This window comes from Vipera ursinii, assembly GCF_947247035.1.
Source record: "Vipera ursinii genome assembly, chromosome: 2".
Classification (NCBI taxonomy): Eukaryota; Metazoa; Chordata; class Lepidosauria; order Squamata; family Viperidae; genus Vipera; species Vipera ursinii.
This window is the reverse complement of record NC_139513.1, coordinates 94,535,133-94,552,406: the sequence shown is the minus strand read 5'-3', so window position 1 is coordinate 94,552,406 and position 17,274 is coordinate 94,535,133. Positions and strand designations below refer to the sequence as shown.

General features: G+C 35.9%; 1 protein-coding gene across 1 annotated transcript in view; it reads left to right on the top strand.

Moving 5' to 3' along the window:
- SFXN1 (sideroflexin 1) overlaps nt 1–17,274 on the top strand; it is a 33,186-nt gene that overhangs the window by 2,299 nt on the left and 13,613 nt on the right. The window contains exons 2-8 of the mRNA XM_083351637.1: nt 5,476–5,652; nt 7,264–7,434; nt 9,545–9,643; nt 12,322–12,397; nt 13,382–13,467; nt 14,862–14,989; nt 17,044–17,093. Of these exons, the coding sequence (XP_083207763.1) occupies nt 5,489–5,652; nt 7,264–7,434; nt 9,545–9,643; nt 12,322–12,397; nt 13,382–13,467; nt 14,862–14,989; nt 17,044–17,093 (774 nt within the window). The 5' untranslated portion in view covers nt 5,476–5,488. The remainder of the gene's footprint in view (nt 1–5,475; nt 5,653–7,263; nt 7,435–9,544; nt 9,644–12,321; nt 12,398–13,381; nt 13,468–14,861; nt 14,990–17,043; nt 17,094–17,274) is intronic.

The window sequence follows — 17,274 nt, the reverse complement described above, 5'->3', positions numbered from 1 at the left end:
TAACAGGCCTCTGAAATTTTAATCATCATTATCAACAATAATATCTAAACAGAAAAGTCTGTGTTTCAAATTTTGAATTGTCCAATATTATTATTATAAAGGTAAAGGTAAAGGTTCCCCCGCACATGCATGCTAGTCATTTCTGACTCTAGGGGCCGGTGCTCATCTCCGTTTCAAAGCCGAAGAGCCAGCGCTTGTCCGAGGACGTGTCTGTGGTCATGTGGCCGGCATGACTAGGTGCCAAAGGCGCACGGAACGCTGTTACCTTCCCACCGTAGTGGTCCCTATTTTTCTACTTGCATTTTTTACGTGCTTTCGAACTGCTAGGTTGGCAGAAGCTGGGACGAGTAACAGGTGCTCACTCTGTTACGCAGCACTCGGGATTCAACCCGCCAAACTGCCGACCTTCTGATCGACAAGCTCAGCATCCCAACCCACTGAACCACCACGTCCCTTCCTGTTATTATAAAGCAATGCATAATTAATATGCACAACCCGATTTCAAAATTTTGCAATACAGGAGTATATTTCACTAGAACTAAATGATATAGAAAGGAATAGGTGATTCACACATGCTCTCTCTTTGTTTACACATTACCTTTCTTAAATTCAATAGTACAGGGAGTAAGGGATTTTGTATTCAAGACATGGTGCATCACAGCAGATTTCTTATTTTTCATTATTAAAGAAATTTATATAAGTGCCCAACTTGTGCAGGTGAGTTTGGGGAGTTTAATTTTTTAAAAAAAAAAACCACCATATAATAAAAACCCATCCCATCTCTTCCCCACCCCTCCACCCCCCTACCTCTTGGCAGCAACAACACAAATTAGTCTTTTGATCAGTACTCAGATCCTTTCCTGGTACTCAGGCATGCTGACAAAACTAGATTTTAAGGGTCTTTTGGAAAAGCAACAGGGTGTGAGCCAACTATACCTCAGGGAAAATGATATTCCATAAAGAATGGGCCACCGCTGAGAAGGCCCTTTTCTTTAGCCCTCATACACCAGGTTACAAAACAGTACTTTTATTTAAACAAGCAAATGTAAGTAAAGAAATTTGTGGGTGGCAGGGAAATCAGTGGTAAATGCAACACACTGAAGATGAAATGCAGAGGCTATTGCCTATTTTTGAATACATGGAAAGCCCCAAGATCAGTAAGAACTGGAGGGAGGGAGAGAATGGAAAGAGGAAATACATTTGGAAAAATTGAGAGCTTCAGAGCTGCTGAGAGAGGGCTTAAAATGTTTAGAAATAAAAACAAGTCACAGAAATAATACATAGGGATCAGAACATAATTTAGAGTCACAACCAAATTTGTATCCATTCACTATAAATTCAAAGAGAAGAATATCAATAAAATACTGATCTGGTTTTCTCTTTTGTCTACACTACAGTCCTAGAATAGTAGATTGAACTAGCAGGACATAAATATTTTTGACCCTCATTATGTGCCACATTACTATGCAAAAATAATGTGTTTTCATTTTTAAAAAATAACTTTATTAAAAGTTTCAAAAATGAAAATGACTAATATAAAGTAATATAAAATTTTAAAAAAAAAGAAATCAAAGAGAAAGTTAAAAGTGCAAAAAAGAAAGTAAAAGAAAAAAGGAAGTGCTTCCAGACTTCTTTACAGTTATACCTCTTTATTTGAAGTTACAGTATGACTCTCTTCTTTCTGTAAAGTATCCTGTCTACTCATCAAAACCCTAAACATTTCCCCGGCTTTTTTATGCAAAAAAAAAAAAATATCCATAGAGGTTTTTCTGTCTGCAACACACACATATATATTGTCTTTTCTCTGACTGAAGAAGTTAACTTGGCCATGTCAGAAAGTTCACCAACCATTATTCATCCATTTTACCTATTGCCTAATCTTTCCATCTTTGTCTACACCAGTGTTTCTGAACCTCAGCTACTTTAGGTGTTTTTCAATGAAACTGGTCTATCAGAGCAACCTGGTCTACCCAACTATGGGATGGAGCATACTGCTTCCACTTCTGCTGATGAGAGCTAAATACGGTAGCTTGAAATAGCTATACTAGTCTCCCTTTAATTCTTGGTTGGTAAATTTAAATTTAACTCAGCTACTTTAAAATGTGTGGACTTCAACTCCCAGAACTTCTTAGTCAGGATGCCTATCACACATGATAAAATGTCCCTTCTTATTGTTGGCCTTTCCAACATAAATTTGAAGTGCTTTATACATTCTACACAATTTATCTGGTATCATATGCCAGTGGTGCATCATTTTATATAGTATCTCTCACATTACAACAAAGTGTAATATCTTATTTTTGTTTGGTATTCCCCCTGATAAAATTCTAATATCTCACAGTAATTTAGCCATTTGTGCTTAGCTATTATTTCTCTTCTATAAAATGCTTCTTCTGTTGAGAACCACAAAAGTGTTTTGGGTCACAGCCTTGGTTTTATCTATTCTATATTCTCAATATGGTATGTCTAACATAATAATTAAAGCACACACATTAATCTTGACTTTATCATACTACAAATACCCAGGTCATGTCTTTATAATTCCAAAATACCTCTATTTCTCAGCTGGGGAAAAAAGGTTTTGGGTACCAGCTGGTCTTGCTGATGTACATTCCATGCATATGAAACTGCAGATCACCTAGAAGAAAATCCAAGAGCTTTTACCTAAAAAAAATATGGAATTTTGCAATTGAAGTTTTTTTATAAGACCAATCATCTGATTTGCAAAACATCATATGCATACATCCAAATACTTTGAAAGAGATGTTTCACAAAAGATGGGATATGAAGCACCTCTTTGGATATTGTTACAGAGGGTTTTTGTTTTTTCATTTTGCATGGCACCTTCCAACCCTTCTCTTACCTCTCTCCACATGTGTATACATGAGCAGTCTTGCTATAAAATTGTGTACCTCATGTCTTCTATGCTGAATCAGTATTTCTCTGATATTTATGTGTGGGCATGTATAGAGTGTACATGTATTACAGACGTTACTAGACCATATTTACATGTATAACTGCAACTAGGGCAGACATGTCAAACTCAAGATGTCACATGATGTCGTGCAATGTATCGGAGCTTTTTCACCATTGCCGGCAATGGGGTGGGCGTGCTTTCCTGGTGACACGTCCAGCCTGTGGGCTGACAGTTTGACACCCCTGATCTAGGGTCTGTTCAATGTGCATATGGACGATTGCTTCTTTCAAGCAGTCAGTGAAAGAACACTTCAAGGTTCCTTTGGAGGGATGCACCAATTGATGTATGGTCAGAATTTCTATAAAATAGTTGTGTGGGAACATCGTAAGTTGAACCTAATTCTACTTAAAGAGGTGTTGCTACAATTTCGTTCAGGTTAAATACAGTACATTATTGATCTGTAAAGTCTTATTTTCTACTGGACTTTGCTCAAGATTTGTCTCTTATTTTTATATTTATTTATTTATTTTTGCTATATCTCCCTCTCTCTATATAATGCATTTACTGTATACCCCATCTTTTCAATGGACAGAGAAAGGTCTGTTCTCGATTCATCCTCATAGCAGTACTGTGAAATAGATTGAGCACAGAGTGACTGGTTCAAATCTTTGCATGAATTTCTGGATTCAAGTAGGGACTAAAACTGAATCTACCTGATCCAATCATTACAAGGCATTCTACTGTTTGTATTTTATATCTTTCCCCCAAAACTCTCCTGCTGTTGATCATTCCTAAAATTATGCTGAGGAAAAAAGTAAGCAATAATATTTTTTTCTTCCATAATCTTTTTAGCTATAGCAAAAGCACTTAGACTTAAATCCCACTTCCTAGTGCTTTACAGCACCCTCTAAGCAGTTTAGAGTATCAGCATGTTGCCCCCAACATTCTTGAGTTCTCATTTTACCGACCTTGGAAGGATCAGAAGCTGAGTCAACCTTGGGCCAGTCAGGATCGAACTGCTGGCAGTGGGCAGAGACAGCCTGCAAAGCTGTGCCACCACGCCTTTTTCCCATAAGCCTTTTGAAGGGAAATTGTCCTTATGAATAGAATTTGTTAGAAAGATGTACTTTATAAAACTTCTTACCCCGTAGCAAAGTTAGATTCCCCCCCAGGCCCAATTATCTAATTAAGATCATTATTTTCTACCTATTTTGTGATTCCTGTTTCTTCATGACTTTTGAACAATTTCTGATCAGGACTGCTGAAAAGGGAAGCTTATCTGTGCATTGGGATCAGTGAGCTGCAAAGTTAAACCTCCCCCCCCCCTTCCATCCAGAACGATCCTAGGGGTGTGACGTGATTATCCTAGATATGATAAGAAAATGACAAGGGTTAAAAACCACTCATGTGATCAGTCTTGGAAGCCCTGATTTGTGTTTCTACTCTAATTTGGCTTGTTTGCCATCATCCACATTATCAGATAACCATATCTGATTGGCTGTACAGCCTTTGTTCAGCACATACTTTTATGATTGCCTGATACACAAGAAAAAAGGATTTATTTATTTTTTTAAGTAAGCAGTGGGAAAGTTGGGAAACAGCATCAGCAAATATTACAGTGAATGAAGCTTTTCAATAAGATCTTTGTATCCCTCTCTTTCAAGAAAGCATCTTTGGCCTAAAAATTAAACCAAGCAGAACTTTGGCTTAGCCTCAAAAACTATTAATATAAATTTGGTTGGACTTTTAAAGTACTTTGCATGGAATTGTACATTAAAAATAAGATTAGTAAATTGGATTAATGCACAGTTTTAAATGCTGCTTGGGCACTGAAGACAAAAGCTAAAGTGAAATGATCTAAAAACAGATTACCATGGAAAGTATGGCATATATATAGTCTTCCTATCTGGTTTTCAATGAGGCCATGGCAATATATCATAAAATAAGAAGAGGAGTGATAGTAAATGAAAACTTTTATATTAAAATGCATTAGTATGTTTTTCTGCAGAAATCTTAGTAGGGATTCTGAAAATGAATTTGTAATATAATAAATAGATATTCTAAATCAAACAGAGCCATTTCAAAATTAGAATAGATTCAGTGGATGGAAGGAGAGTCAGGCTATTTGCTAGTTATGCTCCAAATTCTGCATGTTGTCTGATTCTGCTCCACGCTCCAACACAAGATCCTAAATGTGGCTAAGGATCTAGGCAGATAATTATCAGAGCATACTAAAGCCACATCACCACTCCCCTTCTTTTGTCAATTCATTTCTATAAATTTTGCTGCTGTATTTCATCCCGTTGCAATTGGTGTCTTGTTGATAGGAAATTCTGCAGCAAGTGGGTGGTGATTGAATCTTGAGGGTAGTTTCAAAATCGGGCAGTGAGGAGCACAGAATTGCTCCACAGAGATGCGTTTTCATTGCATTTGAGTTCTAACAAGGCTTCAGAGAGCTGGGAGAGATGCATTTATTTATTTTTTAACCAATATAAGAGAAATAAAAATGTCAACAACCCTGAAACTAAAATTCACTTCTCTCTCTGTTTTATATTCAGTGTTCTTGAAAAAATGTCAGGAGATGTACCATTAAACATCAACATCAAAGAGCCACGCTGGGATCAAAGCACATTTCTTGGGCGCGCTAACCACTTCTTCACCGTAACCGATCCTAGGAATATATTGTTGCCCAATGAACAATTAGAAAAAGCAAAAAAAATTGTGCATGATTACAGGTATGCCTTGGGTTTTTCTTCCCCCAGTTTTATTCCACTTCCTCTACTGTAGATGGGTAACAACATTCTGGGAACACTGTAATAAGATCAGAGAAATCGTTTGACTAGGGAAAGCAGCCCTTTTGTAAGTTAAAAAATGTACTTTTTAGAATTGAGTAATTAGACTTCGGGAGTCAGGAGTTAATGTTCGGTAAAACAATGCTTTAGGAGAAAACTGGGAAATCGTGACTCCCATAATGCTAGTGTTTTCACATTAGAATAATTTTGGAGGTGAAAAGGAAGCACCAATTAGAAGTAGTCCTCAACCTGCGACCACAATTGAGCCCAACGTTTACGTTGCTAAGTGAGAAATTTGTTAAGTGAGTTTTGCCCCCATTTCATGACTTTTCTTGCCACACTTGTTAAGTGAATCGCTGCAGTTCTTAAATTAGTAACCCGGTTACTAATTGTTAAGTGAATCTGGTTTCCCCATTGACTTATCAGAAGGTCACAAAAGGGGACCACATGACTGTCGGACACTGCAACCATCATAAATGCGAGTTAGTTATCAAGCATCCAAATGTAAATCATGTGACCATGGGGAAGCTGCAATGGTCATAAGTGTGAAAAATGGTCATGAGTCACTTTTTCAGTGCCACTGAAGCTTCACACAGTCACTAAATGAATTGTTGTAAGATGAGGACTACCGGTATAGAAAAAAATATGCATATTTTCCTCTAATGGTTATGAAACCGTGTAGTGTTGATAATTTTGAAAAGAGCAGACATAGATATAGAAATAGTTGAGCTATTAAAGACCTATTAAGGGCACTCTTTTAGTAATTTGTGATCTATTAAGATCTGAAATAGAAAATGTTTATGAGATAAAATTAGAATGCGCTCATGAATTTATTAGGCTTATCTTAGATATTATAGTTTGTATACTGAACTAATGGAAATTTGGTTTATGGATCCTATGTCCGATGTTACAAGATGTCTGAATACTTTAAGAATTAAGAATTAGCTAAAAATTACAACAGAATTTGATTATGTGCAAGTAGATGTAGATTGACAAATATAGCTTGTTCTATCTATAACATATGAAGTATCAGGATGTGAAATGAGATTAGTTATTCAGCTATTCTGTGTAGTGTAGTGAAATATGGTGTAGTGGAATATGGGAAATTTGGTCGTTGAATATTTTTTGGGATGTCAAAGGCTTAACTTGAATACCATAACTTAAATCAAAGTTAGGTAAAATTTAATAGCAGGACATGGATACAACTAAAACTGGATTGACAAACTTTTTAACTGACCATGTTATTTTTAGAAATCTATTAGCTTAAATATGTTGTATTAAACATTAAGGGAAATAGAGAAGGATGTTCTGATAATGTAACCTGAACTATGTACTAAAAACTCTATTATTGAATTTTTGATTACCCAGTCACCATGATGCTTTCTAAATATATAGTTGTTAAACTGGAAAACCAATAAAACTTGTTTTTTTTTTTTAAAAAAAAAGGGGGATATGATTTATACATTAAAAATATTCCTTAACCTTTGGGAACTAAAATATTGGTAGTATTATATTAATGATTAAATATTTGTATGTATTTCCGCTAATCATAAGACAAGGCATTGTGGCCCCTGGGTTAACAGAAGATGAACTCTGGAGAGCAAAATATATCTATGATTCAGCCTTCCATCCAGATACTGGTGAAAAGATGGTTTTGATTGGCCGTATGTCTGCTCAGGTGCCTATGAACATGACAATTACTGGCTTCATGATGACTTTTTATAGGTAAGTAGTCATAACTTACTGATAAATAGTCGTGAATGGAATAAATATTTTTTAAGACTTGGGTTTTAAAAAATATCAGAGATATATGTTGAATATTCTGTAAGACTGCTAAAGGGAACACTTTGCCTTTTCACTAATGATTTCCTCATTTGTACTGATAAACAGTTTTCTCTAGAGTTAGTTACGATATGAGCTTCAGATGCTTCTGTCTTTATCATGACATTTACAATGACATGACCAAATTCTCATCCTATTATTTAAAGCAGGGGTCCCCAACCTGTGGGCCGCGGCCCACTACTATTTGCAACCGGGCCACATGAGTGGCTGGCTGGTGCGTGCGTGCACAGCCCTACTCATGCATGCGTCACAGAGGTGGTGGCCCCACTCACATTAGGGTTGTGGGTGCTCACGGCCCCACTCACACATTGCAGGCACTTAGAGCCTTGTGTGTGTGTTGCAGCCGCTTAGAGCCTCACTTGCGCAAGTGTCATGGGTGACCTTCTTGGCCCCACTTGTGCAAGCAACGGCTGCTTGGAGCCTCATATGCGCGAGGCATTTGGCCCCGCTTGTGCCACCCCTTCCCAAAAAACTATCCCCTCTTCTCTCCACCCCTGGGCCGCCAACCCAGAAAGGTTGGGGAACTCTGATTTAAAGCACCCAACAAAGAGAATTCAGAATAAATTTTGACAGTTCTAGTCTAATAGTGGCATGCCAGTTCTTCTTCAGAATGTGTTATTTATTTGTGCCTGTTCTGTGCTTTCTTACTTTTTAATGTAGGAATTTGTACTTCTCGGTGGATATCTGTTTATGTCCTTGATTTAACAGCAACAGCAAAAAGAATTATATTTTCCTACTTGTAAGCATAGGCAAATTTTGTCTGATAGGCAAATTTTCTATCAAATATTTCCAAGTGAATTGGAAAAATGGCCAAAGCTTTGTTACCATAACAAAGAAGATGAATAAAACATTATTTTCCTTTCTTTGGAGCAATTCTAAAAGAGTTTCCCAGAGGCCTTAGACCACTGCTGGCTTCTCTTTTCATGAGCAACAAAGGGGATCTGCTAGGGCTTTTGCTGTGGGAGCCCAAATTTCTACTGTGATTCTTTCTCCTCAATTAGCACTCTGATAACATAGGAAGGAGTATAATGGAGGCTTTCGTTCTTCAAAAATCCAAACACTCCCATCAGGCTCCAGAACTGTTCTAATAACTACACCAGATTTAGAGCTGAGATAAAAAGAGGAAATGTTTTATTAAAACTTTAGCAAGCAATGAAAAACATTCTGCCACGCCATCCTCAAAAGAATACCCATTGCCTCCATTTCTGGCCCTGGCTGCAGCAAACTAGGAAGGCACATTGCAGAAAGTAGCAGACATAATTCTCCTGCTGACCCCATAAGATAAGCCATGGCTATATTGAAACTGTAGCATTTTGCCTAAGACTTTGCGTACAGGTAGTCTTCGACCTACAACAGTTCATTTAGTGACCATTCAAAGTTACATGACTGAAAAAAGTGACTTATGACTATTTCCCACACAACCATTGCAGTATCCCCATGGTCACATGATCAAAATTCAAATGCTTGGTAACTGACTCATATTTATGACGGTTACAGTGTCCCGGAGTCATGTGATCCCCTTTTGCAAACTTCTGACAAGCAAAGTCAACTGGGAAACCACTTTCACTTAACAACCATGTCACTAATTTACCAACTGCAGTGATTCGCTTAACGGTGGCAAGAAAAGTCATAAAATGGGGCAAAACTCACTTAACAAATGTTTCACTTAGCAACAGAAATTCTGAGCTCAATTGTCTTCATAAGTTGAGGACTACCTGTATATTTCTGCATTTTGTGTAGGTATAGTGTTGTTCTGTGAAGTAATCCTTAGTTGTTTTGACAGCTCAGAATGAGTTTTTTAGCTCTGACCCAAAATAATTTGATTTGTTCTTGAGTTAATCTGATCTAAACTATGTTTAAAGGATGAAACTTCATTACCATCTGGATAGATTCAATTTAAATATACTACAGTACCTTATCTATTTTGTTACTTTATCAGACTGAGCTCATATCAAACTTTATTGAAAATTAATTGTCCTTTCCTTCTTCCAAGAACAACTCCAGCTGTGGTCTTCTGGCAATGGATTAATCAATCCTTCAACGCTATTGTAAATTATACCAACAGGAGTGGAGATGCTCCAATTAATGTCAGGTAAAGCCATCAAGATGCACCAAGCAGATAATTCAAGTATGTTGAATAAAATATGTGCTCTAATTTGAAGCTAGGTCTAATATGAAGCTTAACATGAACTGCTGTAGAAAATATTTTGTCGCTATAATTGCTATGGGTTTAAAAGTATGTTTTAAATTGCTATGATATTATTGAGTCAGTATAGACCTCAGGATGCTGGTTCATTAATTTAATTGACCGATAATTAACGAATCTCCCATAAAAAGGGGAGGAAAAAATGGAAAACTGTGATAATTATCACCATGATGCAGAAAAGAGGGGCCAAATTATTGTAGATTTCAAGTTTCATATCTGCACTTTTCTGAGAATTGCATGCCCTCTCTGCTTTTTCTGAATGGCTTTCAGCACTATAATGATAATGGATCATAAATTGCTTTGTTAAGATTATTATTAAATCTGCAATGTGGTCTTTCATAGAATGGCTTGACGTGACGACATATAAGCACAAGGTAAACTATAATGGGAAAAAATAGAAGTGATGCTAATTTAATAACAGTAATATATAATAAGCATATAGTGCATTTAAAATATTTAAAGCCCTTCACGTAAATATTAGCAGCATAGAAAATGCTACTAGATGCATGACTGCCTAGTTATCCCTGTCTGGTACTAAACACAATTTCTTTGCATGTTGACCATCCCGCAAGATCATTTGCATTGTTAAAAAGACTAATTAGGTCACTAATGCATTCTAAGTCATTCATTATGGATTTCAGCTGATGGGAATCAGAACACTTCAAAATGCCATGTGCAACTGACTGTTACAGTTTGCGATGTTCCTAGCTTCAGTGAGAGTTTTCTAAATATCCTGTGATTTAAAAATGTAAATTGGTGCCTGGGAAATATAGAAGGAGACGTTAGACAAATACTGTAGATAGCTGCATTTAAATTTTGAACAGTGTGGCCTGGAGTATATTGCTAGGAAGTAATGACCTTCAGCAAGTCAAGGAACTATGCTTGAGGCAAGGGCATCACCATCTTGATTTTTTTCCCCAACAGCTCTTCATGGAACTAAGGCCAAGTCAGTATTGAAGGTAGAAAGCAGAGGTTGAGGTATTTTTCCTAAGCATAGTCTAATCTTCAACAAAAGCACCCCTTATAGCAGGGGTTTTCAAACTTGGCCCTTTTATGACTTGTGGACTTCAACTCCCAGAATTCCTCAGCCAGTGTGCCTGGCTGACGAATTCTGGGAGTTGAAGTCCACAAGTCATAAAAGGGCAAAGTTTGAAGACCCCTGCCTTATAGCATGCATTTGTCTTTGCAGTATTGTAAGGATAGTCCATCTATTTCAGCTCTTGTGAAAATATCTATTATGTCAAATCACTCTGTTGAAAGTAGGTTTAAATTACTTAAGCCACTTTCTATAGAAGATATAGCCAAGTATTGCTGCACAAGCTACAGGCCACACTTGGCCTTTAAATTACATGCCAGGAGCTACACTCCAATGAGACAAGGCCAGAACAAAATATGATCTAAAAAAGTTATAATTGAATGAATTAAATATAGCTATTATGTTAACAATTCCTCTGAATAACTTCCTCCTTCTGCCATCTAAAAATTACAATTAGGGGCAAACTCTGGATGAGTACTAGGTGTCCCATCAAAGGTGTCCCGTCAAAGGTTTTTAGGTGTCCCATCAAAGGTGTCCCATCAAAGGTTTTTAGGTGTCCCATCAAAGGTTTTTAGGGGCCATAAATAGCTCTGGATCCCAAACTATACAGCTCTGGTGTAGCTGTCCATTTTATGGCTTCCTGGCACCCTTTGGAAGGCTGGATATGAATTGCCAACCCAAATATACCCCTTAGGTGTTCCCTGGCCTTAAACTAAAGATTCCTGGGAATGGACCTGCCACAGAGCCATGTCTTTTTAAAGCTAAATGTAGATATTTTTTTTCTACAAGTGTTCTAGTGTAATCTAGTCATGAAAAAATTCCAATAAATGTATGCAAGTTATAAAAGCACAAATCCGAATACTGGAAAAGTATTTTCAAGCTTACTCATAGTCATAGTAATTCACTGGGTAACTTTACACTTCCTTTCAGCCCAACCTATCCTACAGAGGAGTTGTTGTGCGACTAAAATAAAGCTACATATATCCCATTGCTTTGAATGCCTGCATGATGTAGCATATTTATATAACTAATGAATAAACAGCATTAGAAGATCAACTAATAATTTCAGGAGATCAAATTAAAGAGAAATGTGTGAACTAAATTCCAAAAGAGAAAAACCAATTCTAACTGGAAGGAACAGTATTTTATAATTCAGAAGTAATGCAGAGGGGAAAAAGAACATATCCAACTGACCAGTTCAGGAGAGCTATTAAAAGTGCTTATGCTACAAAGATTAGGCAGATTCATAATGAAACAAGGGAGTCTATTAAGATAGCTTAGTAAAAGTAGCATAGTTTTTTTAAGGGCAATATCCACCTTCTCCATTGCTTTATCACTCCCTATTGTTCTTGAAAAGGGACTTTAGAAACACTGGAAAACTTCCCAGCCCTAGTTTATCTTTTGGCAATGTTTGTATTGCTGCCATAAAATAGGTTGCATTATGCCAGTTATGCGTATAGAATCAAAAACTTGAGATTCAGAGCATGTGGTTCTTGTACATATACAAACATACGTATTTTTGTTTTAGCCAGCTGGGAACAGCCTATGTTTCTGCTACCACAGGTGCTGTTGCAACTGCTCTAGGACTTAATGCACTCACAAAGGTATTTCCATTATTCTCTCCTTGTTTGAGACTATAGTGCAGATAGTTGTGAAAATTTTATATAACAGTTGTTATATGCATGAAGTTAACCTGGCTGATAAAAAGAACAACAATGCATTTATTCTTATTTGTGTTATCATAAGATCACTGAATGATCCATGTTGAATTTCTTGGTTTAACTGAGTAGTAACGTATGCATATATCTTCCGTGCAATCAGAAAACTAGATATCAGAGACAAAAATATGTAGTTTTCTCTTATTGTGTTTGTACATGTGTATCTTTCCATATATATTTTGCATATATTTATTCAAATATAAATAGTAAATAAATGGGTCATCAGACACAACTCTTTAGAGAATACAATTTGTACTGAAAATATGTAAGCAGCTGATGCACATAAATACTGAGTACAGTTGGCTCTTGAAAGTTACATTATATTCTTTTAAATCCTCTTACAAATTGCCCTGTAGAAAATCCTCGTGGCGTTTGTAAAGTCTGTATCTTTGCTGTCCACTTCATGAATCAAATAAAAAAGAATCTTTCCTGCAAGGAAAAAAAAGAATTCTGAGTAAATTGTGACTCATTGACAGACCAAAGTAGCATGATTCTAAAATGAGTCACAAGGTTGCTGCAGATTCCTTCTCGGAAGAGAAACTTATTGAAGTTACAGTAACTGTTTCACTACTGTTTAAGTGAAACAAAAGAGGTTCTGCTTTCTGGGTTCATTGATAGTGCAGCATGTCTATTTTCAGAAAAATGCAGTGCGGGAAACTTATTAATTTCTTTTAAGAAACAATATTTAAATGCATTACCAAGAGATACAGTTACCGCACATTCTCTGCTGTTTCGATCTGCATTCCTCAGACAGCCGATCATAAAATATTATTGCTGTTTTTTTGCTGCTGTCCTTCATGGCTTAAGTCAGGAAAAAAAAATTAACCAGGGTTAGCCATAGTCAGATGACCCTCTCTTCTTTTTCCACAGCATGTTTCACCACTTATAGGACGTTTTGTTCCTTTTGCTGCTGTAGCTGCTGCAAACTGTATTAATATTCCATTAATGAGGCAAAGGTAAGATGAACCATAACATGTGATCTTCAGGGCTTCCTGGCAGCACTTACCATACTGACTGTGTTCTCCAACATAAACACACACACACACACACACACACACACACACACACACACACCAAACATGTTCATATGAAATACGTCATTTTTAAGTTAAGCTAAAAAGAATTTTGAAATGTTTGCCCCATACTTAGTTTTGCTTTATGTAAGAGTTACTGTATTAACTCCAAGTTGCTTATGAAAGAGATGAGGGTTTTTTTCCAAACTTGGGAAATCAGGATGGTCTTTTAAAACATTCTTGTCCTTTAGATCTACCAGCAGCACCAATCCGGGAATGTACTGGTTTTCAAAGAACTGCTGCATCTGAGAAGTTGTGAAAGGGGGATTTCTAGAACAACTTCACATAAACAAAAAATAATTAAGGATAGAACATAATATCTAAAAGACACTTCTGGCGCTTTGCAAGGCACAAAAAAGCTGGGGGGTTTTCCATCTAGTAGGGATAAAAACCCAGTTTTGTGTCTCTGTGTGTGTGTGTGTGTGTGTGAATATTCTTGGCTATTATTTTATCTAGTTCTGTTGGTTTTAATTTCAGATGTTTTCATTGTTATTTCTCTTTAATTGTTAACTATGCAGAGTCATGTATGGGTAGACATATTAATTAACTATTAGTTAAGCTATTGAAATTTGAGGAATTGATCTTCAGTTTATCAAATCTATCTTATTGACTACAGTCAGTCCTCAATGTGTGACCACAATGGAGCCCAAAATTTCTGTTGCTAAGTGAGAAAGTTGTTAAGTGAGTTTTGCCCCATTTATGACCTTTCTTGCCACAGTTGTTGAGTGAATTACTGCAATTGTTCAGTTAGTAACACAGTTGTTAAGCAAATCTGGTTTCCCCATTGACTTTGCTTGTCAGAAGTTCTCAAAAGGTGATCCCATGACCCTGGGGCGCTGCAACCATCATAGATATGAGTCAGTTGCCAAGTGTCTGAATTTTGATCATGTGACCATGGGCAAGAGTCATAAGCGTGAAAAATGGTTATCAGTCACTTTTTTCACTGCCATTGTAACTTCAAATGGTCACTTAACGAACTGTTATAAGTTGAGAACTACTTGTATACATAAAATCTATCTGTGCAATATCGTGATGCACAAGGAAAAGAGGCCAGGCTTATGTCATGATGGTGTGATGTCAATTTAGGCATTCTGCACATCCTATGGGCCCTATTAAAAATCAGACAATATACAGAAGGATCACTAAAAGTTCAGAAATTATTGTGAAATATGTCTTGAACCTTGAAAGGACATTGATGTAAGCATTTGGAGTCCTTTAATAATGAAACAATGATCTTCTCAGCTCTTTTTCTTTTTCTTTTTTTGAAAACCCAACAGGGAACTAAAGTATGGTATTCCCATTACAGACGAAAATGGGAATAGACTGGGTGAATCATCCAAAGCTGCTCAACAAGCAATTGTGCAAGTTGTGGTTTCAAGGATCCTTATGGCTGCTCCAGGAATGGGTGTGTTCTAACTTCCATTAAGTTTAATGCTGACATTCTTCTAACAATTCTTAAAAATTAGAATTACTTCTAATACTGTTGTGCTTTTCTCAGAAAAGTAGTTGAAAGCTGAAGAGCAATTACTCTAGCTCCTTTACTAGCACCTCTTACTCCTAAGGCTGTAGAGACTACTTTTAAGAAACATATGGTATATATGTATTTCATTATGATGTATCAAAAATCAGTGCTTTAATCTTGATTAGGATTGGGATTTATAAAATAACAGAAACTACTTTAACATTTGGAATATTAAAAAAGAACTTTGAAGAATGGGACCAGAAATTAGTAGCCACAATATCAATAGTATCAGTAATCATGTGTGCTTCTATGGATAGACTCTATTTAAAGGATGTTAATGAAAGAATGACAGATGTAAAACAAATCTTGTTTGATGAAGAAATAGTAGAATCAGAAATATTGTGTTTAAAAAGTATGGATTACAAGACAGAGAAAGCTGGAAATGGAAATACTAGTGACAGGCCAAGCGAATGACATGAATAAGGACTTTTTGCTGGATATCCAAAGGAAGCTGGCTGAAATTTTAAAAATTAAAGAGGAAATACAAATAGTAAACCAAGAGAATTGCCAAGTTCACGTCTCTTTATTAACTTTACAAAAGAAGCTTGTATTACAGCCTTGAAGAAGCCTATGCAATTTTTCGTTTTGAAATAAAATTTGAAAAACAATTCAATTCAATTCCTGCCACAATATTTGAATGTATTAGAAATTAAAATTTTCAGAAGTTAGAAGAAAGTGGTGCTCAATTCAAATATTACTGTAATTTATACATAAGTTGTCTGTGGGGGCTGATTTTTGGTATACCATACATATATGGTGTATATATGTTTATATGCACATATATGCATTATCTATATACATACCTATATCCTTCTGTATACATGGAATGTGAAGTACTCTATCTGGTAGTCCAATATTCCTAAAAGTCTGTTTAATTTCCAGCATTTTAATTTCATAAGAATCTTCTCCATTGCTATCCACTATCTTTCATTTCTTTATACCACATATACTTGTGGATGATCCTATCTGCAGACCCTCAGGTTTATAATCAAATACCATCAAAAATGCACCATCCACAGATAAGGCAACTCTCAAAATTTTTCATATTTTATTTTCTTCAGTGTATTCTAAAGGCCTTTATTTGTTTTCGTATCTTTTACCAATAAAATAGTATTTTCCAGATTAGATTCCATTTTAAATATTCATAATTAGGATATATTTGAGTGGCATAGTTTTCATGGAATTTTGGTTTGGCTTACCCAAAGTATGTATGGATACTTTTAAAAAGTATTATCATATATATTTGCTGAATAAGCCAAACCCAGTTTTGGGTGTATTTTGAAGTGTAACATTCTCAGCTTATCCGCAAATATATTGTATGTATTTATTTGCAAACATATATTTTTCTCTCCATATGAGAGTTATTTATTTAAGAGATTGACAAAGGAATCCATCTTATGCAGCAAAACCCGGAAAACTCAGAAACAATAATAAAACATAAAAGACCAAAGGAAAACCCATAAAAACCTAAAAGCCAACAATAAAAAATTTCCAAGGGGTCCAAACACAACTCATCCCCAGACATCCAAGAAACTGTTTTTAATATTTATTTAGCTCAAAACAAGTGCAGGATGAAGGTACGTTCATTGAAAGATATGGACCCATCAGCTACCATGCTAGTCTAGTTAAGAATGGTAGATGGACATTTTTCAACTATCCAGTATAGTACTGTGAAGAATGATTGGCGCAAAGTCATCCAGATAGAATCCATGCATAAAAGAAGACTAGGAATACACAGAGAGAGAGATTTAAATTAGGGATAAAAGTTCTCATGCTATTGAAGTTGCTCTAAAGATTTGCTAAGGGTTCTGTTCTATCTACATGTTTTAAGAAATGTTTAACTTCTAAGTCATCTGTCAAAATATTTTTCTTCCTAAAGCAGCATACAGGACAGCATGAAATTATTAAGCACAAAACTTTTGCTTACTGTCTTTTAGCCATTCCCCCATTCATAATGAATACTTTGGAAAAGAAGGCATTTTTAAAGGTAAGCCTATGTTCTCAAAGAGATTTCTTTCCTGATCCATTTTATTTTATTATTTTATTTAAAAGATTTATATGGCCACCCAACTTAAATAACTGGTTCACAACAGCATTACAACCAGTAACTATAAAACAAACATAAAGCAATAAAATAGTAAATGATAGTGTCTGAAATATTACAAAAT